Source organism: Plasmodium malariae (assembly GCF_900090045.1).
Source record: "Plasmodium malariae genome assembly, chromosome: 7".
In the NCBI taxonomy this organism is placed as follows: Eukaryota; Apicomplexa; class Aconoidasida; order Haemosporida; family Plasmodiidae; genus Plasmodium; species Plasmodium malariae.
The window spans coordinates 153,178-180,361 of NC_041781.1; the positions used below are offsets into that span (position 1 = coordinate 153,178).

General features: G+C 17.9%; 1 protein-coding gene and 3 pseudogenes across 1 annotated transcript, besides 3 other annotated features; all 4 read right to left on the bottom strand.

Annotated features, from left to right (window-relative positions):
• Window positions 1-844: 844 nt before the first annotated feature.
• On the bottom strand, window positions 845-1,642 carry PmUG01_07012700 (fam-l protein; the record flags this gene model as incomplete). The annotated part of the gene is made up of 2 exons (XM_029003859.1): window positions 845-1,441; window positions 1,571-1,642. The coding sequence occupies 2 exons, from the start codon at window positions 1,640-1,642 to the stop codon at window positions 845-847; spliced, it is 669 nt and encodes a 222-aa protein (XP_028860606.1).
• Window positions 1,643-7,293: 5,651 nt separating this feature from the next.
• PmUG01_07012750 lies at window positions 7,294-7,979 on the bottom strand (annotated as a pseudogene).
• Window positions 7,294-7,979: a sequence feature (Plasmodium exported protein, unknown function, pseudogene).
• A 3,857-nt stretch (window positions 7,980-11,836) lies between these two features.
• Window positions 11,837-12,463, bottom strand: PmUG01_07012800 (annotated as a pseudogene).
• Window positions 11,837-12,463: a sequence feature (Plasmodium exported protein, unknown function, pseudogene).
• Window positions 12,464-23,529: 11,066 nt separating this feature from the next.
• Window positions 23,530-25,317, bottom strand: PmUG01_07012900 (annotated as a pseudogene).
• Window positions 23,530-25,317: a sequence feature (PIR protein, pseudogene).
• Window positions 25,318-27,184: the final 1,867 nt, after the last annotated feature.

The window sequence follows — 27,184 nt, forward strand, 5'->3', positions numbered from 1 at the left end:
ATACATTTATATCTTCTCATTTATATGATACAAAAAAAAATAAAATATATATAAAAAAATTTTAAAAAATAAATATTTGTCACAATATTTTATACTAAAGATTATTTTTCCTAATAAATATTTTTATTTCCTCCGTTATTAAAAATATATATATATATATATATATATAACAAGATATTTTCAAGTCGTTTTGGCTTTAACAAAATAGGACACATTTATTTTTAATTTTAAACCAATAATAAATTTTTTTATTTACTCAAAATATAATAATTTAAGGTTCCAAGAGAGATTAAAAACTAATTAATACTATATTTTGCAAAATATAATATGTAATTCAGCAAATGTTATCATTAAAATTAGATATATTAAGCTTTCATATATTAATTTTAAGGCATATATGTATCTTTCAAACAAATATTAATAAATATAGAAATAAATATATGATCCATAGTATTCAACAAATCTATGAAAATTACTTCAAATTCAAAGTGAAAAACATGAAAACATTTATATTAACCAAAAAATTAAAAGTGCACATTTTTATTGGGACTAATCAAAAAGGGCGCTCATATGAAGGACTTATAGTTTATGTAAATAATGTTATTTTTATTAAATAAAAAACTAAAAAAAAAAATAGGTATTAGCTCATATTGACTATTTCCTTAAAAATGGAAACATTTAATACCATTTAAGTTACCTTTTCCTAAATTTAATTTTTTCATATTTTTTAACCTTCTTATGGTAATAAAACAACATCAATATAAAAATAACTCCTATAATAAATGGAACTAAAAAATATAGTATAATACTAAAAAATGATCTATTAAAAATAGTATACATTTTTTTATATATTTACTACATCTACACCTATCCACTTTAAATTGTTATTCATTATCCAACTACGCAAGGGTTTTCCCCACTTTTTACCAAGAGTGCACATTAAAACCTTAAACAAACCTTTAACAAGTCCACAATTAAAAATATAATCTAATAAGAGTGACAATAACAAAAAATAGACAAAAAATAAAGGTAAAGCTAGTCGTAATCGGAATTTTTTAAGTATTACTTTTTTGTAAGTTTTATCACTAATAGTCCTGTTTCTTTTGAGAAAATCAATGTAATCAAGTTCTTTGAATATTTTTTTTTCAAGGTGGGAATATTTTTTTGTTTCAAATATATAAGATTTTTTTTTATTATCATGTTTGTAGTATACCTTATTCTTTGATGAACTACCATTTGACTGTTTGTTTGTTTCTTTATACCTCTTATTATTGTTATATATATTTTTTTTTTCGTTCACTCCATAATTTGATAGCTCTCCTTTTAAACCTAAATTATTTGAATAGTTATCCTTCTTACAGTGTGCTAGTAATCGATAATTTCTTGTTACTAATATTCTACTAGGGATGCAGTTCTTATTTAAATATTTCTTAAGTGTAAGCTAAAAAAAATGTGTTTATATATGTTTCTTGAAGAATAAACAATTTCAAGCAAAAAAAATTTATTAATACAAATATAAATTGACAAATGAGACTAGTATATATTTAAATAAATAATAATATTATATTACATCATAATAGAAATGATATATCCAAGTTAAAAGTGTAAACGTACTAATATTCATAAAAAATAGTATCTTCATATTTTGTTACAATATAGAGATCATAAATATTATAATACATTCAGTAACGAAAAAATTGACAACAATGTAATATTCTTTAATAATAAAGAAATCATAAATATTCTTTTAATTTTTTCTTTTATTATTTTTTGTGAATTCATGATAAAACATATACAATTAAAATGTCCATAACGATGGAAGAAAAAAAAAAAACTTTAAAAATCTATTATAATATTTTTAATAGAATGTTGTATAAAAAAATTAAATTTTAATAAAAATATTACATTTCGATTCAATCATAAATATTCAAAATACATAATTTAATATAGTACTGTTATTAAATAATTTTTTGTTTAAACTATTTCAAAATAAAAAAAAATATACGCTTTATCAACATTTTTATGTATTGAGTTTATATAGATTATAGAAGATAGAAGATATGTATAAATAATTATTCCATATATTAAGAGAACAATAATTCGTTTTAATGATTTTTTTTTTATTAACTTTATTTCTATGAATATTATATTCTAGAAAAATTGATTATTTCTAATAAGATACTCTTATAGCATTATAATAGTAGAAAAAAAAATAATTTAAACAATATTTTTTATTACGATAATTATAACACAAGCTTTAATTATATCTTAAACCTTTATAATATTTTAAAGTGTATAAAACGTTTAATAAAATTAATTTATATTATATTATTTAATCTATAAAGGCTTATGTATTCTAAAGGTAAATAAAGATGATTCTTTATTTTTGTGCCATAATTTTTGAAAGTAAAATTTTTAATTAATTTAAAGTTAAACACTTTTTAAAAAAAACATATTTATATTCATGTGCTCAATTTTTTATTTTGTTTTTAATTAATTACATATATTTTAATGAAACAGTAATATCATAAAAAAAAATATTTTCATTGTGGAATTATTCCATATATCCATGTATATATTTATAATTTACATAGATTAAATATTTTAATAAATTATAATAATACATTGTATTAACAAAAACATAAATAAATAATAAAAATAATTGATTTTTTTATTAAAATTCTTATTACAAATATTTTTAATTTCTCCATGTACAATTATATACATGCTAGTTTCATTTTCCCTTAATCTGGGATATACCTTTACATAGAAAATTACGCATACAATAATTAATATAAAAAAAATAATTTTTTAAGTTTAATACTGTAAGATTAAAATAATCATTAATATTATATTATCATTTTTATTTGAATCTGCAAAAAAACAAACATAATAAATGACTTTTATTAGAAAAAATAGTGCATGAAAAATCGTATATATTACAGTTATTTATTTAATAGAAAAAAAAAACTATTTCGAAATACATCTAAATATATGATTTGTCTAAAGAAAAAAAGTTTATTATATAGATATTTTATACTACTATATATAAAGAATGTAATTATGAATTTTATTTATCTTATATTATTTGTATATATAATATAAAAAAAATGCGTTTCATAAAAATCTATACATAAATGTATTTAACCATAATAATAAATTAAAATAATGATATTTAAAAAAATATTTCTATTTACTAATTATAGGATATTTCATAATATCTAAGAAAAAATTTATCAGTAAGTTATAGTAAGTGATTTGACCAGAAAATTTTAAGTTATTACATTAAATATGAAAATTTTTATATTCTAAAAAGATTATCTATATTAACACTCTATTTATATATCAAATATATATTCTATTATAAAGTTCATATAATTGAAATACAATTATTTATAGCTACTAAATATATTAATAAATTTACAATACACTATTTTATTATATATTGTTCATATAAATAATTAATATATATGTTTATGAGTACAAAAAGAAACAAGCTACGATCTTATATTTTTTGTATAACTATTAGATAACATGATAATAAATTGTATATAATTTATGTTTGTATATATTCACAAATAAGTAGGTACAAATATTTTTCTTTAAATAATATAACAGGAAAATAATAATAATTTCTAAATACATTTATTTATTAATTTTTACAATGAATATTTTATAAAATTTATAATTTTTTTATACAAATATATATATATATATATACAACATATAACATATATTTGTATAACTAAAATTAAATTAAAATAAAATATATATGAATAAATTATTTTATATTAAAAATATAATTATTAATAAACACTTTATAAACCCTATTATTTTTATTATGCTTCGTTTATAACAAAGTGACTAGCAATAATAAAATTATCAGTTATAGAAAAAAATTAATCTAAGCTTATATATAAAATCACATAATACATTTTCCAATAACGAAAAACTAAATAAACTAAGAAAAATAAAGAAAACTATTTAATTAAAAACAATTTTTTAATTAAAAAAATAATTAAAGAAGAATTAGACTACTTATTTTTAAAATGAATTAATTTTTATATGAAGCGACTATCTCATTTAAAAGGATTCTTATTATTCATTGAAATTTCTATTATCTTGTTCTATCATAACTAGATTAGTTTAATTATCACTTAGTAAATATTTTAGGGATTTCATTAAATTATAGAGACATTAAAAAAACAGTTTCATTTTGTTTTTCTAATGTATATGATTTTTTCTATGTTATGAACCTATACAATAAAAGAATTTGTTATTTTATATATTCTTATTAATCTTATAACATTTTTCTATGTACCTGTAAATTTTATATAATATTCATTCCTGACGTTTTATAAATTTGTTTTTATATTATTGTATTATTTTTTTATTTCCTACATGATTATAATAATATATAGAAATAATTTTTTTCAAGCATATATTTTTTTTTAAAAATAACAAAATAAAATAAATAAGTCCTATAAATTTTTTATTACCTAATTCTTTTAATTTTTAATAATATTTTAGTATAAACTTACACTTCACTACATAATCTAATTATGCTATTACTAATAGATATACTAATTTATTCGCTCAAAATTATATATTTTAATTCATGCATTAGTTTTACAAACTTATGCATATATGTATGTATTTCTTTTTAATGCTTTAATTTCCATATATATATGAATCTTATATTCATATATTTCAAATTGATCACATACTAACATAAGATCTTCAAAACATGCAATATTTATATATGTTCAAGTGAAAATATATAATATATAAGTTACATAATGGTAATGTAAGGAGAATTTAATTTTCATCTTTCATTTTATATCATGTTACATAAAATTATTAATTTTTTTGAAAATATCATTTATTAAAATATTATTTATAAATTATATTATACTGTAGTTTACATTTCTTGCGTATATTTATTGATTTATTTTTTATATTCATTGAAGTATTCATCAGTAATATGCATACTATGATTGTCATTGTTAATATATTACATGTACAACATGACTTTCCCTAGTATATATAAAATTATTCTACTGTTATATGTAACTTTGCATACATAAATATAAGGACTCTTTAAATAATTTTAAAAAGGATAATTTACATATTTAAGTAAATTTGTTAATAACATATAATATCCTTTCTATAAATGTTAAGGTATATATTAGATATATTCTAAAATTCACCTATATTAATTCATCATCTAGTAATTTCGTGGATATATCTTACTCACAAGATATTTGCGTAAAACATATTTTCCAAGTTACATTCTAAAATGCGAACTTTGATTTGCTATTCCATTTCTCAAAAATAAGTTAATATAAATGCATCAATTTATTATAAAATTTCTTTTAGTCTTTTTACTAACGTTGTAAATAATATATTTTGATTTTCTATTACTATTATTTCATCGTTTATTTAATATATAACTTTTTTTTTTTTTTTTTCTTTTCCTTTTTCATATATTACATACTTTTTTAAATATAATCATACCTTAAATTGAAAAAATCTTTAAATTAATATATAATTTCTATGGGCCATTATGGTGTCCTTCATTCAATAAAATATATGTACATTATATATATTAATTATTTTCATTTACCTCTTAAAATAAAAAAAAAAAAAATTTTAACTTTTTTCGCTGGATATTAACGCATGCATAAAGATTGCAGTTATAAATTTTACCACATTAATTAAATAATTATTAATATATATAAAAATATGTTAATGAATCTGATAAATTATATATTCAAATGTTATATCTCTGGTACGGAGAAATATATAAAAAATAATATGACTTCATATAGAGACATTTATATACACAATTTACATCTGAGAAGTGTTGAATATTATTAGATAATAATTTCTAAACAAAGTTTAAAATGTTTTTCATGTTCTAATTTGAAAACACTTGTTCATTTATACATTCTTATGTTGGTAAAACACCTGATATTCTAGTGATTATGTAATATTAAATTATTACCAACTATATATTTCCATCAGAAACTTATAATATTGTTCTAAAACATTTTTTATAAAAATATATATATTAAATGATATTAAAAAAATACATATATTTATTTTAAGATATGTATTTTATCTTATAAATTTTATTATATATATAAATATAAAATATGAAGGAAAACATACAGAAAGTAAAATGTTACAATAAAATTTGCACAGTTATATGCGTTATAACCCATTAAAAATAAAAATATATAAGAATCTTAAACATATATGTTACTTCTTGTTAAAACTCTTTTATAAATAATGTAACAGTTTTTATTATAAACAGTAATTTTTATTTGTTATTATATGCAACATAAATATATATATTTATCTGTATATAATAATAATTTAATTATTTCTTATAAACATAAATATTATACAAAATTAAGTATTTTAATAAATACTTATAAATTTAATATTAACTAAAAAATAAAAGTTATATATGTACTTATAAGGTTTCATTCAATTGTAAATTTCGATAAAACTTATATAATATAATTGAAATTACATTTTTAGTAAGCATTGTATTACATGTATATAGGTCTTATTTAGACGCATTAAATTATTATTTTCAAAATTAGTATTCATCTATAATTAATTCATTATTAAAAAAAATATAAAATTTTTTACATATTTATATTTCATACTTAAACTGTTCATAAATTTAAGCACATAGTAAATAAGGTTTTGTATTAAATACGCATTATAATACTTTTATCATAATATCATATAAAATCAAAAATAACTAATTGTTCTTTTGACAAAATTAAAAAAAAAAAATAAATGCATTCTACTTGTTTTATAAAATACAGAAAAGACATTTAATATTAATTTGAACAAAATAATATATGTTTTTTAATTAGTTTACCAAATAAACTTTTTTGACTAAATGAATAAAAAAGTAATGAAAACAAATTATTTTCACCACTTAAGAGTAACTTAAAATTTCCTATTAATTTAAATAATATATAATAAATACACATTTTTATATGAATTCTATGGAACATGCATATACTTCGTATACAAATACACCTGCGTACACATGTAACTATTTTGCCAATATACTAAGATCAAAGGATTCCTTAACATACAAATTAAAAAATAAAAACTATCAAACTATCTAGGAATTACAAATACATATTTTTATACTTCATTCTAAAATATTTATGTGTATGTAACTGGTATTGTAAAAATTAACTATATGTACATTTCTTATGAATGTATTATAATTAAGGATACTGAATATATTTTTATTCCATATTAAATGTTTTTATGGTCCACTGAATTAACAATATTATTACAATTTTTACTATTATTTTTCTTTATTCTTTTATATTTTTCACATTTTATGGAAGTATAAATAATAACTAATATTATTAAGGCAGTAACAAATATTGAAATTGCTGAAAAAACAAATAATACTTCATTTGGTATAACATTAGTAATTCCTATTTCACCGTTAACTTCATCTATTTTTAATTTTACAAATAAAAAGTATAATATTAAAACCATTAAACTTGTCTGTAAAACTGAAAAATGTGCAGTAACTCCTAAAAAAAATCTTTTTATTTATCATTCTTCTTGCAGTTTTTTCATTAATTTCCATGTTATTCATAAATCTATCAACAAAATCTAATTGATGGAATATCTTTTTTTCAAAAAACGTATCCATTCTATTAAGTAATGTTTTTTTATTTTATACGTAATATATATTTTTCCTCTTATTTTAATAAAATTTCTTTTATTATTTTTCTTCGTGATTTAGGGAATTTGCCATTTTTAATTATATCCTTCTTTTCATTTATTAATTTATTGTCACCCCTGTCATACAATAAATCTCCAGCTAACTTTATATTCAGCGAACTCTATGATAAAAATCTATTTGTTGATAAATATGAACAATCATCTAGTTTATAATTCTTATCTGTAAATTTACCATAGTCATACTAAAAAAAAGAATATTAACATTTATAATTTATAAGTATATATATTTCTATACTAAAAATATTCACTTTCTAAAAACAAAAGTTCAAACCCAAAAAAATAAAAAATTAGAAATATTATAATAATACTATATTACCGTTATAATTGTAGGCCATAATAAAAAGTGTTAATGTAAATATTTTAATAAAATAGAAGAGCTTAAAAACTTATTTCATTGTAAGTTTCTTTAATGATATTATATATCGACTAATAAAAATGTAAATTATATTTTAATTCCTTCAAATAGTAAAATAAACATCTTATATTATTTTTGATTTTTTTATATTATTTTAAAAGGAATACATTGAACTTATATAGATATAGCTTATATTAAATTTCGCAAATTAAGATTAACATTAAAATTGATACAGAATAATTTAAGAAATGGTTTATTGTATTAAAAAAAAAAAAAAATAATATAAAAAAGAGGAGTATTATATAAGCTACAAACAAATAAATGATTATTTATTCAGAGCACATTTTTTTTTTTTTTTATTTAAAAGAACATATATAATGTAGAAAATGTACAGTCATATATATTTAGAAGCTAACAATGAACTTTTACATTGTTTCTAAATAACTCTAATTTTATAAGTTTTTTTGTAGACTTTCCTCCATTTAAATAATACTAATTATTGTAGCAGTATGAATAGTAGCAAAAATATATAAAGTTAAGAAAAATATTTTTAATTATTTAAAATACAGATTAGTACATATCCAAAAAGAAAAACATGCTTTTTTATAAACTATTATATATTAAATAAATAAAATTTATTTTTACAAGGAATTCCGTAATGAACGTATATTTTTAAGGGTACTATAATAATTAATGTTATATTTTTACTTAGTGTTTTTATAATATTATAATTTGTATATAAATCTGAATATAATTTATTTTCATTTAATGGCATATATATATAAATATAAATTCCATATATTATTTAATCCTTTTAAAAATATAGATAAACATATATTTGGAAAAATATTAATATATTAAAGAAAAATTAGGAAAAATAAAACTTAGAATAAAACCATGTATACAATTTAGTAAATTCAAAAATATTTATAGGCATAATATATTACAGTATAAAAGAGTAAATATAAATTTAAAATATAAAAAGGTATAATAAAAATAATTTACTAATGAAAAATTTTGAAAAAATTCAAAATATACTATTTCTTTTATATACATACTGTTACAAAAACATTTTTAACAGAATCTATAAACAACTAATGTTTTTATATTACATAATAACTTCCAATAACAATAAAATTATATTGTATCCATATATTATAACTTTTTCTTATAAGACAATGCCTAATAATTATAAATTTATTATATATAAAAAAATTTTATTAAAATTGTAAAAACAAAAAAAATAATACATTTAAAATAATTTTATTAAATTAATAAGGGAAATTGAAATAATTAGTATAATTATATTTTTATTCTATCACATTATTTGTAATCATATCATAACATCCATAATAATACCTATATAATACCCTTTATAATCTTTTATTTTTTTATAAACATATATCTTAATAATTTTAATTTATTCCAAATAAAAAAGGGAGTAATACGTAAAAATTTGTAAAAAGGCACTTTATAGGTTATATTATGAAACAAATTACAAAAGTGTAAAGACTAGTTTTAATTATAATAATTGAATTAATTTAAATTCGCAAGAATACTTAGGAATAAATATTTTTATTAAAACTTTTTTCATTTTACTATATATTTAATAGAAATATTTATTCATTCAGATGATTTATTATGTTATAAATAAGAAGAGTAATCATTTCTGGAAATCAATTTATTTTATCATAAATATTTAAATATATTTCTATAAATATAATTAAATTAAAATCATGTATGTATAATAATAAAATGATAAATATAGGAATACTTTTATTCATTGGAACGGGTTAGAACTGCAAAATTAATAATCCTCTATAAATGCTTTCAACTAAAAATTATATAATACAAATAAATACTCATTATTTCATAGAAATAATTTTAACCATAAATATTGAAATATATAATTTTTCTTTATTAAATGTATATAATATAAACGTAAGGTATTATTATATATATATATATATTAATTTTTTTGAATTATTCTAGTTATAATACTAGGTATATCACACATTTCTTTTGAATATTTATCCTATTATAATTGATTATGTATCTTCTAATCAGTGATGTTATTAATATTATATAATTATAAGATATATAATATATTTTATTCCAGTATGTGATTTAAAAATATATTATTGTATACTATATATATGTTCAAACAAAATTTTATTGAACTATTGTTTCATTAATTGAACATTTAACATTAGTATTTACTATAAATATATTAATTCTTTTTAAATATTATATTACTAATAATTGGATTACTAAAATATATTAGGACAAAAATATATAAATTAATCAAGGAAATAAGTGAAATTTCGATTTTCAACTAATATATTTTTGCAACGATATTTTTCTTATTTTAATTTAGTACTTTATTAATATTAATTTCTTTTAATAAATCTACAATATTCAAAACTTATTTAGCACATTTATACTGTATATAAGTTTTCATATATTTAAAGAATATAAGGCTAATAAAAAAATATATATATAAATAAAGTTAAATTAATTAATAAATATATTATAAAATATATAGATCAATAAATATAATGAGTAAAATATAGAACAAACATTAATAAATTAACCAATTTTATTAATTGAATATTTATTCCTTTTCGTATATAAAAATATTAGTGAGGGAGCTCATGCAAAAATAACTAAAAAAGAAATAAAATTGATATTTTTTGTTACATTAAGTAGTGGAACCTACTATGACCAGAAATTGTAATGTATAATAATACTTAAATATAATAATATTTTTAATTCAATAAAAGTATATATTAAAATAAAATTATTAAAATAAAAGAAAATCTTGTTTATCTTTCATCTTCTATTTAAAATGTTATAAATAATCTATGCCTTTTTGTGGCTTATAAAAAATTTTTATTATTGATTGAACAAATTATTTTATAATAACGAAAATATAAGAAAGCAAAATAAATAGAAATTGGTTATAATATATATGATCTGAAATTACATATATTATCTAGTATATTATGTTTCGTTGGCTTTCTTTTTTTTAAATTTAAACTTAGCTCTTAGAAAGCAGATCTATCTTTTAAGTAAAAAACAAAAATGTATTGTGATAAGATCGATTCAACTTGTTAATCTGCTATATATATACAAACATAAAAAGTAAAAAAATGAAAACGTATATATAACAAAATTAGTACATTCATTCACTTCCTTTCTTCAAACGAAAAACGAGTGACGTATATTCTTAATAATAAAGACTAATCGTACATTTTTTAATTAATTCAAAAAATAGTAAATAAGTCTAAAATAAGATAAAATAAGGTCCTTCCTGTTTGTTTTACAATTACAAATATAAATTGACACACATATCAATGAAAATATATAAACTGTGATTTTATATATTTATATCAAGTTATATTTTACAATAAAATCTTGTTATATGCAGAATTATATATATAAATGACAATATAGTTGTAAAAGCAAAAAATACTTTGAAATTAAATGTGAATAAAATTAAAATATTTAAATTTATGAAAAAATTAAAAGTGTAACATTTTACTGTTGAGGATCAAAAAAAAACATCACCTGCAGGTACACCTACTATATCTCTGAAATTATATGTATGTTTCTTAATTGTGTACATCAATTAGAAAATTATATATTTTAATCGTTATAAAATACTATTTTACGTAAAAAAGATTATTCTGTATAGTTCATTTTACTTTTTAAATGTAATAACATTATATATTTTACGGTTTTTCTTAAGATATAAAAAAGCCTTACTAAAACTATAATCCATAATATATATAATGATCCAAAATATTTTAATACATCTCTAGAAGATATGGAGCGGAGCTCATCATACAACAAATATATTAACATAGCAAATGCTACTCCAACTATTAAATGGAAGACAAATAAAGCAAAAAATGCTCCATCTTTTTATTGTATACACTTCGTTATGAACTTAAAATCAGCATTTTTACTATACCTAACTAAATTTTTATAATATATTTTGTCTAATATTCTTTTGCCATAATTGATATTTATCTTATTGTAGTCCGAAGATTTACATTTCCCTACGTGATTATATCCTCCTGAGCTATTTGATATATATTCTTTTTGCAGATTACTTTTTCCTTTGGATACTCCTCCATTTTTATATACATGTTTATTTTCGTATTCTCCATTATTTGGAATATCTACTTTTTTCCATATGATATTCGAGCACTTTTCCTTTTTATTCTTTGATAGTAAACGATAAGTTCTTATATATAATTTTTCATCATTAATGTTCTTTTCATCTAAATATTTACAAAAGTTACTCTAAAATAACAAAAGAATTATTCATAATATAAAAAAATAAATAAATCCATGCTAATACGAAATAATAATAGAAATAAAGAAAACACAAAAATTAATAGTAAATGTATCATTAATAAAGATATATTATACCACTTCACTATTAAAACGGCATAACTATATTAAAAAGTTAAATGCCGCAATTTAAAAAAAAAAAGAATAACTTAAATTTCTTTATCATAATGTAGATTTTTAGTATTGTATTATATCTGATTAATAACAAATTATTAATAATAAATATTTTTTCAGTGAAAAGGAGTGCTATATTTTTTTTTCATAAGGAATTAATAATATGCATATAATAAGTATAATATATTTTACAACATGGAAAATGTAAGAGAACTCTAAAATTTTATTATCATATTTTGACCTTAATATTATTTATAAAAAATAACATTAATTTAATAACATAATTTAAATGTATTAATAATCATTTAAAATACGAATTTCTTTATTTAGTGTAGTAAATTAACTAAGTAATTATTATATTAATCCTATTCAAAAATAAAATTAAAAAATAAAATTATGATTTCTTAATACATGAAAACATTCATTTTGTATAAAATACATAATGTACAAAATGTAGATATTACAATTTTTTGCATATTAAGAGAATTAATGCTAATTCTAATTTCAACTCCTTATTAATAATTATTTTTTTATAAACATTATATTTTGGAACAAATAATTATTATTTTTAAAAAATATTAATTATTACAACAATATAATAATAGTAATGATGAACTATAATGGAAACATTTTTACAAATTTTGAATAATTTTAATTTTAAAACACGTTTTTCTTATGATTTATTTTATATTTAAAAAATCATAATTATATGATACTAATGTACTAAAAAATATCAATTTTAAAATAAAATATAAAAAACAAAGTTCTTATATATGTATTGTAAATTTTTAAAATTATAATCTATAATTAAATTTAAATTATTCCATTATTTCTAAGTTAAAATTTTTAAAATTTGTTTACATTATGCATATATTCTTTTTAAATAAAATCTATACTTTTAGAAGAAATATTAATAAAATTTAAAAAAGAATAGAAAAAAGGAGATTAAAATTAAAATTGGTGTAAAAATAGTAAATACATCATAATCAAGTTATAGATATTTAGAGTGAAATATATTTACCATACGCATATTAAATACGTAGTATTAAGTGTACATAATAAATACAGATAATAACAAAAATTTTTGTAAAATGTATGATTTCGTAATTTTACTGCATATAATATATGAACCAATAAATTATTTTTGGTTTATTTATTTAAAAATACATTGTATTAAAAACATCATTTAGAGGTACAAATAAATGAACATAAAATTATATTTTGATTAAAATATCGCTAACAGCAAAATTGCAATTTGTCAAAATATTTTTTCCTGCATACTATAATAGAAAAAAATGATAAATTAAAAAATATTATGCATTTAGTGAATTATTCAGATCTTCCAATATAAAATCTAGTTTTTGATCATAAAATATTATTCTTCTAAATAAAAAGTTAAGAAATCAAAAAAGAAAATGTTGTACATAAGTCAAAATTATTGTAATTATATTAATATAAATCAATTTTGTAATTCCATTTATAGATCACCAATAACTTAAACATACATTAAAAGCTTTTATTCAGTATATACTTATTCTTATGTATTTAAAATAATAATATTTATTATAAATGTTAACTTAACTTTTATTATTAAAAAAACCTTAAATTACACTCTTTTTGTTTTATACTATACGAAAAAGGCACGTATAAATATTTTAAAACAAATCATACAATTTTTTTAATTCTATCAAGAAATAATCATTTTTTACTAAAAATAAATAAAAGATACAAAAACAGAATAAGGGAATCATCTAATGTCAAAACATGAATTTTCCCAATAATTTAACAAAATGGAAATTGCACCTATTTTTATGAACTTTATATAACGACATATACTCTACAAAAAAAAATATAATTAAGAGAAGACAAACTATATGTTAATGGATTTAATTAAAGACAAAAACAACATTAAAATACTAATTTATATTATAATTTAATCAAATTCAATAAATAAAAGGAATGTATATTTTTATGTTTTAAATCAAAATAGAGATGTTTGTATATGTGCTATCGTAAAAATTATGTAATTCCATTTACTCTTCTTATAAATATAATATTTTTAAGAATACTACATAACTCCCTTTTAGAACTTAAAAATTTTTCTTACGAAATAACTTAACTCATTAGTATAATTATTAAGATTACATTCTTTTTATCTTTTCATATTTTACAATTTTCATAATAGTATATATAATACCTATGATAAATAAACTTAATGCAAATTCAAAAACTACTGAACCAACTACTAAAAGAATTTTAGTTTCTTTAGATACATGAGCTACACCAATTGAGGTAAAACTTCGAATTTGTAGTACATCTGATCCACCGGTCTTCTTTGTCTTTGCTAGTGCATTAAGCGCTTTATATTTAAGTCCAAATCCATTACTTAACAATGAAAACACTAATAATATCAATAAAACTAAAAAGATTGGAATAACAACTGAAGGTTTCTTTCTACGTATATTTTTATTTGCTGTTTTTTTTATTAATTTTTATATTTTTCCTATTTTTATCTAATGAATCTAATATATTATAGATTTTTTTTCCAAAAAATGTATCCATTCTACTGAATAAAAATGGCTTCGTTTTCTTGTCTAATTTATCGAATGCATCTACACTTAATACACCCATTTTTTAGATCTTCTATTTTTGATATATTGTCTTCGTCATTTTTAGATATATCTTCATTTAGCAATTTAGAATTCCACCTGTTACCAGTTATAACATAATTTACATTTAATATAATGAATTTTCTTCTAGTAGATGATATGCCGTTAAATATAAGTTGTCATCTATCTTATTCTTCTTACACATTGATTTACTACAGTAATTCTAAAATAAAAAACAAAAAAACGAAAGCATTTTTTGCGTCCAAATATATATATTTCTATTTTAAGCAAATAGTTTTGGAAATAAAACATGAGAAAAAATAAAATAAAATAAAATAAAATAATTATTAATGTTAAAATAATTTCTTTAAGTTACAAAGTTGCAAAAATTGACATAAATATATTTTTATTCCATTTTATTATATTTGCATATGTTAACACTTACAATGATTCACGTTTAGTATTATTTTCTGACCATAATCATTTTACCAAGAAATATATTTATGTATTAACAAATATTCTTTTACATATAAATTTGCTAATATATAAAAATTAACAATGTAAGCAGTTTATAATTTATATAATTAAATAAATTATAATTACTTATAAGTTCCATTTAATAGAAAGAAGTTAATACTTTAATTTGTTTTACATTTTCAAGTCTTAATAAGAGTATTTATTTATTTTAAAATTTTTCCATTTTTCCTTTTTGTAACAGAATTGAACTTTCTTTTATTTTTTTAATTTTATAAAGAATAAAGATTCAAAACATTTTATGCTATCAATTTATATTATCAAGGACAATGAAGTAATTCTAATAAAATTAAATTAAGTCAATAATAATACAACTGTCATAATAATAAAAAATTTAAGGTATATATATTATTATTTATTGGACAAGAACAGTAATACCCATAATAATTCTTTATATGCAGATTGTAATTAAAATAAAAATACACTAATAAATCTTTTGTATTTCTTAGAATTAACCTGAGCATCGAATCCGCGTCTATGAATTATATGTTAAAAAAAAATATATTTTTTTTATAACAATGAACTTTATCAAACTAAAGTATTATTATGAACCATATAAGCTATATGTAATTTTATATATCATTAAAAACTAGAATAATATTATTTAATATATTTATATATAAATTACATAATAACAAAATATATATTAAAATATATACATATTATTATATAATTCTCTAGAATATGTAGTTATTATAAATATCGCTGATTATAAATTGGAATTTTCCATACATATTCACATATTTAAAGTTTTTTTATTATGTAAAATGGACAAAAATGTTTACATATATTATGTATTAATGTATTTCCATATATATTTTATTTATATAATATTTTAATTATGGAAAAATTAAATAAAAAACATATAGTATTTTTATATATATAATTTCGTATAATTCATATATATATCATTTTTCTAAAATATAATTAACAATACAATTAGAAACAACAATAATATAATAATCAGTTTTATCACTTTTTTTGCTTCTAATTATTTAAAATTCCCAAACTTGCAAGAAATTATAAATAATCCTCGATTCTTACAGATTTTTTTTATTATGTATTTATAATTTTACATAAATAAAATGATAAAAAGCAAAAAGTATGTTTATATATTTAAAATTTATAAATTATTTAAAAATAAATTCATAATATTTATCCTTGCTTGTGTCTACTTAAAAAAAATAAAACTTAACTAATAAAATTAGAATAATTTAATTTTCTTCTTTTAATTTATAACAGGTTTCTATAAAACTATTAATTTTTCAGAAAAAGTCGTTTAATAATATATTATTTATAAAATATATTATTATGTATTTTACAAATATTTCATATAGGTATTGATTTCGTATTTATTTCGATTAAAATATTCTATAGTAGTACATATATTATGAATTTTCTTGATAAGATATGCCATATATAACATAACCATCCCTTCATATACTAATTTATATTAATGTCTAATGTTATACTCTATATATACAATGTGACCAATATGAATAATTTAAAAAATGGAAATTTATTATTCTAATTGCATATGCTTTTGTTAATAAGGTGCAGTTTTCCTTCTATAAACGTTAATGTACTTATTAGATATATTCGACCATGAATATATAATAATCCACTACTCCATAATTTTATTTAAGTATCTTCTCCAATAAATATTTTTTTAATAATATTCTCCAAGTTTTATATTAAAATAAAAACTTTAATAAATTATTAAATTTCTCAAATGCATGATAATGTCTATATATCTATTTATTATATGTGTTTTTGTCACATTTATATTAATGTACCCACTCGTATGTTTTGTTTTTCTTTTATTTTTTTTTCATTGTTTATTTTATTTAAATATATTCTTTTTTTCTTTTTTGTTTATTTTTTCAAGCATTATGTTTATTTGAAAAAAATAAAAAATAATAATATACTAGATTGAAAAGATATTTAAATTATTACATAATTTTTATGGTTTATTTTAATAAACCAGGGACAATAAAAAATAAATGCATTGTGTACATTAATTATAATAATTTATACATTAATATAATAAAAATAAAAAAACATTAACTTTTGACAATAGAGAACAATTTATATATAATAATTACAATCATAAAAAATATTATATTATATTATTTAAATTATTATTAATATAAAAAATGCATTTTAAAGAACCAGATAAATCATATCTTCAAAAGTTCCATATCGAGTTCACAAAATACATAAAAAATAAAATGATTTTCTATAGATACTTTCAGTCACACAAATTTCATCTGAGTTGTGATAAAGATTACTAGTTAAAGATTTCACAAAAAAATTCTAATTTTTCCTTAAATTTTCCTTTTTTAATATATTTATGTCTACTTTTACTTAGATAAGTTACAAAAATAATAGATACACTATTAAAAATAGAAACTAAATTTTTATCAACTTTAAATACATTTAATGTTGGATTTTTATTTTGTTCTAAAATATATTTTACAAACTAACATAAAAAATTAATGTTTATATATAATTAAAAATTATATATTTTTGTTTTACATATACATTTAATTTTATAAAATTCAATATGTAAGCAAACACATGATATCAAGTAAAATTCACAAAAAACGAAACGTTACAATAAGATTTCTTTTAACTCATTTATTTTGTCCCATTGTAAACGAATATATAGCGGAACTGTTACAATCCATGTTATTTCTTCTAAAAAAGGTGCTATATATAATATAAATGTTTCGTTACAAACAATTATTTTTATTTATATTATTTTGAAATATAAAATTATATATATATAATAATATATTTATTTCATATATATACATATGTATTATATAAATAAAATTACGTATTATAATTAAGTATCGTAATATGTAATATTAAATATTAGGTAAAAATGAAGTAGAATACATACATATAGTATTACTTTATAAACTATATTTAGGTAATTCTTATAAAATTAATTAATTGGTACATATAAAGTAATTAATATATTAAATGTACATAGTGTAATATCATCTAAAAAAATTTATAAAAGTCTAAATTAATAATCATCGATAAATAATTGATTCTCTTAGTGAATATTACATTATTATTTATAATTTCACTTATAAGACAAACGAAATTTTAAATAAATATTAAAAACATATTTGCACTAAATGAGTAATACAGTTCACACTTCATAGTACCCTTAATAATAAATAAAAATTAAATTTTTTTTTTTTTTAAAAATAATAACTATTATTTCATTTTATTATATATAAAAAAAGATACTCACAATTAACATAAAGCAGATCATATAAATTTTTAACTAGTTCACGGAATATCCATTTCGGTCTCAAAACATTAAAAGATATGAAAACAGTATAAGGAAAATTTATTCCAGTAAACATTATGAATTTTCAAATTAATTTAACGAATTAATGCTAACATACCATTTTTATATGAATTTTATGTAATACATATATATTTTACGTACAAATATATTTTAAAAGGTATATACATATTATTCCAATATATCGAATGATATTCAAACAATTTTTATTTATACAAATATAAATGATATAACAATGAAGTTCATTAAGAATTTATAATGCCCATATTTATATTTTATATAAAGATATTTATGTATATATAAGGTGATAATATATGAATTAAGTAATCATATATATTTTTCATATGTATATAATATTTTAAAGATATTATATATAATTTAATATTATATATATAAAGTTATTCTTAAAAAAGTAATTAACTAATTAGCATAAAATTTTGAATAATTTCCCTTTATTATTTTATATTTTGCTATTTTCATTAAAAAATAAAAAATAACTAATACATTTATGAGAGCCACAATAAATAAATATAATGAACATATTGTTATCGATGACACATACATTAATCATAAAGATGCATTCTTTAATTTTGGTAAAGTACGTACATTTTCAATTCGTAATACTGAGAAAAGACCTTGGAAAGAATGTGCACGTAAGCTCCACAATTCTACACCCCAGTTAGATACAACAAATAATATGAAAACTGCTAATGTTACTATAAATAAAACTATAATTAGTGGAGTAAAAGTTACAACTACTTTCAGCATATTCTGAGTACATTTCTTTTACTACTTTTCATGTTATTTGTAATTTTATTTATGGAATCTAATTTATTGCATATTAGTTTTTCAAAAAAATTATCTATTCTTTTAAGTAAAGGGAACTTTTTCATCTTAAGTTGTTTATTCCCTTTTTTCATATTTAATAAAATGTATTCTAGTTTTCCTATTTCAGATAGCTTTTCTTTGTCATATTTACATATATCTTCCCGTTCATTCAGCAATTTTGTATTTCCCCTGTTATCTGATTTATATTCAGTAGAATTAACATTCAATATATCTTCTGCTAGTGATCAATGAGATCTTAAAGATATAGAGCCATGCATATAATAATTTTTACAAAAAGATTTACTAGAGTTAACCTAATAAAAAAATGTAAAAAAATTTTATATAAAATGAAAAATATTTAAATACTAAGAAAATATATTATTTAAAAATAAAACATTAAAAAAAAAAAGATATGAAAAAAAACTAAAATATTATAATAATACCACTTTATTTTTATAGATATATATAAAAATTAAAAAAGTAGATACAGATATTTTAATGTTAACGACATATATAAAATTCTTTTTCATTTCATAAATCCTTAATTGTATTGTATATTAGTTAATAAAAATATTAACTATTTTTTATAATATGAAATATGTATATGAAATTCTTTTTATAATTAGTAGTGTTCTATTTATTTATATTAAATATAATAAAATGATTTTTTTTAGATATAGAACATATAAATTTTTACAAGTTCAAATTAAGCATAAAATTTACTTAGTATATTACTATATAGGTTTATTATATAAAAAAAAATAAAAATAAAACTAAAATGTTAATGTTTAAAACATTTGAAATTATTATTTAATAAAGAAGATATGTCACTTTTTCTTTTTTATTAATATTATTCAAAATAAAGAAAAAGGAAAAACTTATACGAATAACAATATTACATAGGATTAAATCAATTCAAAACCTATTTTATAAACAATAAAATTAGTTCATTTATCTAAAACAAAACTTAAAAATTAAAAAATTCATTAATATATAAGTAGAAGCTAGATATGGACTTTTAATTTGTTCTAAATAATAATTATAATTTTTTTGACATTTTTTTCATAGTTTCTCTTTATGGTAATATTAATTATTATCAAAGTAAAAACAAATTATAAAGGATATATAGCTATATCAAAAAAAAATTATTATATAAAATATGCATTAGTATCTATCTATTAAAAAAAAACACCTTTTATAAACTGTTATAAATTTATAAAATTCATGGTTAGCAAAAATCTAAGGATATGTCTATTTTTAAATATTTTCTAAAATAAGCATTGCATTTATGTGCAATATTATAACTTTTATATAAATTCAAACAGTATTTATTGTTATTTAATAAAAAGTTTTAAAGCTCATAATTTCCAAACTTTTTGTTTCTTTTAAAAAAGTAAAAATACATAAGTTTAAGAAATATTAATATAATTCAAAAAACAAAGGCAAAAACAAATTAAGTACAAAAACGTTGCATGGAACCTTAAATTTAATGAAATATTAATAGCTATATAATTTTACATATAAATGTATAAAGCTGAACATATATTTAAAATAAAAAAAAATGGTAATAAAAATTCAGTAATATGGAAGATTTACTAATTTTTCTGATTAAACAATTTAGAAAATATTCATAATGTACTATTTTATACAAACACAAACTAATAAAGGCGTATATTTAAGATTAAATATAAATAGTAATTATTATCATATAATACAAAAAATTCATATAACAAGAAATTTATTTCATATCCTATTGGTTTTACTCTTTATTAATTTATAATACAAGGGACAATATTTATAGTACTAAACAAATACTATTACTAAAAAAAAAAAAAAAAAGAAATAACAGGAAATCGTCATACGTCTGATTCAATATGTTCATAATTCAGAAAAATTAATCAATTTATAAAAAAAGACAAAAAATATATAATTATTATTTTCAATATATTTCTATTGAATTACATAATGAAATAATGGAAAATGATATAATTACATTTTCATTTCACTGAATTTTTTATACAAAAGTTAACATTATAGAAAACATTTGTTCATTATTTTTTGAACGCTTTTAATATATAATGCATATATATTTTAAAGAGTTATACAAACCTTTTTACATGAAAAAAATTTTAAAACATAACATGTGCAAAAGAAAGTAGAATACAACTTTTATTATGAAATAAACTATAAAAGTGTAAGTTATATATTTTTCAATGAAGATAATATGTTATTTCCTTCAAATTCTCAATTGTTCTATGGGATATTTATTTTTCGCAGCTTTTTATTTCTCTTTTTTCTTTTTATTTCATATATATTTTAAAAAAATATATATAATTAAGTGTTCTTTTTAATAATAAAAATGTATTTATATAATATTTTACAATGGAACTTTAATTAAATTTCTGTTTACAATGGTAACAACGAACAGTAGTAATATATAAATATATAGAATACTTAATTTAAGTTTCACACATAATACTTATTACTTGTTGCTTTTTTTTTTTTTTTTTTAGATACAACTAATTATATTAACATTTTTAATAAAGCAGTTTTTTTAGTACATTTTGCTATTTATATTTATAATATATTAATATAATATTTAATATATATTATGTTAATCCTTTTTTGTACATCTTTAATATTCAACTTTAATTAAGGATATATTTAATAAAATTCTTGTTTCTTATAGAGTTCAGCACGTTCGTTAACTTTATCTTTTATATATAAAAACAATGTTCACCATATAGAATATTATTTTACTTAAAAGAATAATACAAAATAAGTATATATAAATATTGTTAGACATTCAAAGCATTTGTACATGGATGAAAATATAATCTTTAATTTTATCTTTCTATTTATCCTTTTTTATAAGTATGAATAAATCTAAGAATTATCATTTTAAGAGTTATGTCAAGCTTACATATTGAGATTTTTATAAGTGTACTATTTTATTTTCTAATATACTTGTTCTAAATTTATTCATTATATCTATTAATTCAAATTTATATTTATATTTATATTAAATATAAATTCAATGCGTTTCTTATATTTGAAGCTTTAACATACTATTGAATGAACTTATTCGACTATATCATGAGTAAAATTAAAATAAATAAAAATACTTTACAAATATAATACTACAACTCATGATATAATAGAGCCTTAAATTATTACTAAATAACAAAATAAAACATATTTTTTTACATATGAGAAATAATAACAGTGTCAGCTAAAACTACAATAATTTAAAAAAAAAAATTATTATAAATAAATTCATCTAATAATACTGTTAAAAAATATAAAAAAAATAAATAAAAACAAGTATTAAAAGTTAAAAAGGAAAATGACTATAATTTAATTATGTAGCATTATTTCTTCTTGTCTTAATTATGGCTATTTAATAGAAATATACATTTATCGCAATTTTGCATGCTTTTTAATTTCTTTAATCTAAATCATTTGATAATCTGTATAACACTAATTAAATGAAGCTCCATATACTAGATTTACCCTGCAAATCGCCTCCTGTCAGAATGAATATAGGTATATTTAATGAATCTCCTAGATAATCCTTTCGTATTTAATTTACAGTAATTAATTCAATCTCTTTTTTTCCTTTTTCTAATTTTACCCACATATGATCCAAAAGGAGTAAACTAATTTACAAAAGAAAAACGTAAAACATTTATAATTTGATTATTTTTTATTTATCACACTTTTAGAAAAATATTTTATAAATGATAACATATAATTTATTCATTTTACATAATGCAATTTGTTATTTACTTTGTAATAAAGGAAAAACACAAAAATTAATCCCATTACTAAAACAACTACGATAGACATACGAAAAAATGTGTTGTTTAATGTATTATATTCTTCATCTTTTCTAGAAAATATCTGTCCATATGTATTACAAATATCTGTATTCGTAGCTTTATTAGGATATACAACTTGGGAATTTCTTGAATCTTTAAATATTGGTGACATCGATTTCAATGATTTCCATTCTATTTTCGTGTTAACTGCTCTTGCTAAATATTGGAGATCCCATTTTTTTCCTGCTGTAAATTTGTAACCTGTATAAACTTTTTCTTTTATAAAAAAACCATCGTCTATCAATTCTTCTAAATATACACATTTTCCGTTCTTATCATTCTCTCGTGTGTTACGTAGACAATACATTGCTCCGCTTCCAAAATTCCATCTAAATTCATTATATTTGATTTCGTCAAATGATATTTTATTTTTTTCTCCTTGATTATTATCACCCACTTCTTTCCTATTTTTTTCAGATAGAACTTCTACTAAATACGTACTGGATATTGCTACTTGAACATCTGAAGAAACATTTCCATGGATATCTTGTAGTGCAGCACTTCCAGCTGCAGTCATACTAAAACTTTGTTTGACATTTTCTCCGAATAAATTACATGACATACCATCATTATTTGGTGAAGATGCCCCATTACTCACAGTAGAACATGCAGTTAAATAAATTGACTTCAAGAATTCTTCATTTATTGGCGTAAAATCAGGATTATCTTCAGTCGTTTTATATATAATACTTTTTAGTCCATTACTACCTTGCTTATTTTCAAAATCAAATTTAGATAATAGTTTACCTAGATTAAACACATTAATACAGTTCAAAAAATAATTAGGAAACTTTGATATATTTCTCTCACAATATTCCCTCCTTTTTCCATTATAGAAACTTTTAATGGCATTAATGTATTTCTTATATTTATCAATCACAACAGAAATACAAAAATGTTTACTTTTAATACTCTCATAATATGCAAAATATTCATACAAATATCTCTCACTTTTTCTATTATACAATTCCTTTAAAATTTCGTCATCAAAATTATAACTGCAATTTAATATCCTATAATCCTCGATAACAGAATTTTGGGTATTAAGAATTTTAGTAACAACATCTGTTACATCAGTATTTGATGAATTGTTTTCCATGAATTTGCTTATTTTTTCATATACACAGTATATATAATATAAACAACGGTAATTGTAGTTCCATAATTTATTTTATTCAGGTATTTTTTTTAAATTTCTTGCAACCTTTTCGCAATTAATATAATTATCTTTATATTGCGTTCTTACCGAATCAAATATATTATAACTGAAATTATTATTTAATTTATTGATCTCAGATTTTAATTTTATATATATCTCATTTGAAGGTAAATTTTGTAATATTTCACCCTGAAAATTAAATTTAGAAAAATTAATTATACAAATATCTTTATTTATTATAAAGAATGAATATATTCACATTCTTCTACGCTAAAAGTAGAATATAAATTAAGTAGCGAAAATTATTATTTCTATGAAAAATGAAGTTATACATAAGTTGTTTTTTCCATTTATATGATTCCCTTTCAATTTAACGATGTCCTAAATTAAAAAATTAAAATTATACATATATAATAATATATGTATAAATAATACAATATATATTAAAATGAAGTGTTTAGTGCTTTCTTTTCTTTTTTTAGTATTTATATCTATCTAAATATTTCTTAATTAAAAATGTCACCTAATTTATTTTATAATGTAAATTATAATTTTATCGTTTTTATTACATTATTATAATTGATTGAACCTAAATAAATTAAGCGTTGACGCAATGTAATAATAAGTGCTGAAAAATAATTAATATGTGATATAAAACAACTTCATTATATATATATTAAATTAAAATTAATATATTTCATTAGTAGGAAATAATTTGTTTAATATAAAAATTTAACGGGGAATTATTTTATTTCTGCTCAAGCACTTTTGTACATTTAAATAATTTTTTGCAATCCACTATAATTATCTAACGAAATTACAAAATGTTTTTTTTTTTTTGTTATAGTAATTATTCCATCACCAAGAATAAACTATTTCCACTGAAACTATATCTTTTATTATAGATAGATAAATGAAATCATACATGCATTATTATCCTTAACCAAATGCATATTAAATTATTAAAAATATATTAATGAAACTGTAATATTACAAAAATAAAAAAGGGAAACAAATAAAAAAAAATTATTTTTAATTTATTAATATAAAATTCATACATTTATTTTAATTATAATTCATTTTTTCTATAGGTATACTATGTAAAAAACTACAAAATTTTTGCTTTTTTTAGAGTCTATATTAGGTAAAAAATCAAATTTTAATTTTTTTTTTATTTCACTGTTTCCATTCTGCATTTTTTCTCACACGCTAATGTATTAACGTTTAAATAAAACAATGAGATGAATTATTTTTAAAATAATTTATAATTAAAAAAAATATCTGTTAATTTTCTTAAATATAAGGATAAAAATATTCTTATTTTTTAATTATAATGAAATTATTATTTCATATTTAACTGAACAAAAAATTAAATTAATCTGAATAATAAATGTTATATATGGTAAAATATTTTTCAATATCTATTTAATATTATATAGTTACTAAAGTAATGATGAAAGTAAACTCACTATATTGCATAAATAACAGGTTTCCTTTAAAATTTCCTATGACTTTTTTTCTTTTTAATAATAAATGTACTAAAATATTATTGACAATATAAATAAAGAAAATATTAAAGAATATTTTTTTATGTTTTTGAGTATCTATGCAATAGAACATTATAAAAATTCTTTCTATTAAATATGAAAATTTTAGCATGCTAATATCAAGTTCAATAAAAATATAACGCATTAAAATAAATAAATAATTATTACAGTTCATATATATACAAAGCAGTTTTCTTTTCATTCTGAAATATTCGAAATTAAAAAGAAATATTTTACTTTTTTTTATTTTAATTTATTTTTTTCTCATTTTATTTTTACATAAATTAATCTTTTATTTACCGCGAAAATGTAATATTTTTATTTTTTATTATTTATTATAAATTTCCTTCATAGTATATACATGTATAAATTAATTTTCCCTTTTTAACGAAATTGCAATAAATATAAATAAATAATTATAATTATAAAAATGTACCTCGAAAAAAAATAATAATTTTAAATATTTTTTATAAATAGAATTTCATTTAATTTACATATATTTATTTATTTATCTTAAATATTTAATTTAAACAGGGTTTTTAACAATTCTTCTGATTAATCTGCTTAGTAAAGATATTCATAAACTTATTCAGAATTAACGAATAATAATATTTTTAACGTCACATCATGTTAATAAAATATTTTATTTATTTTAATTGTTAAATATTCT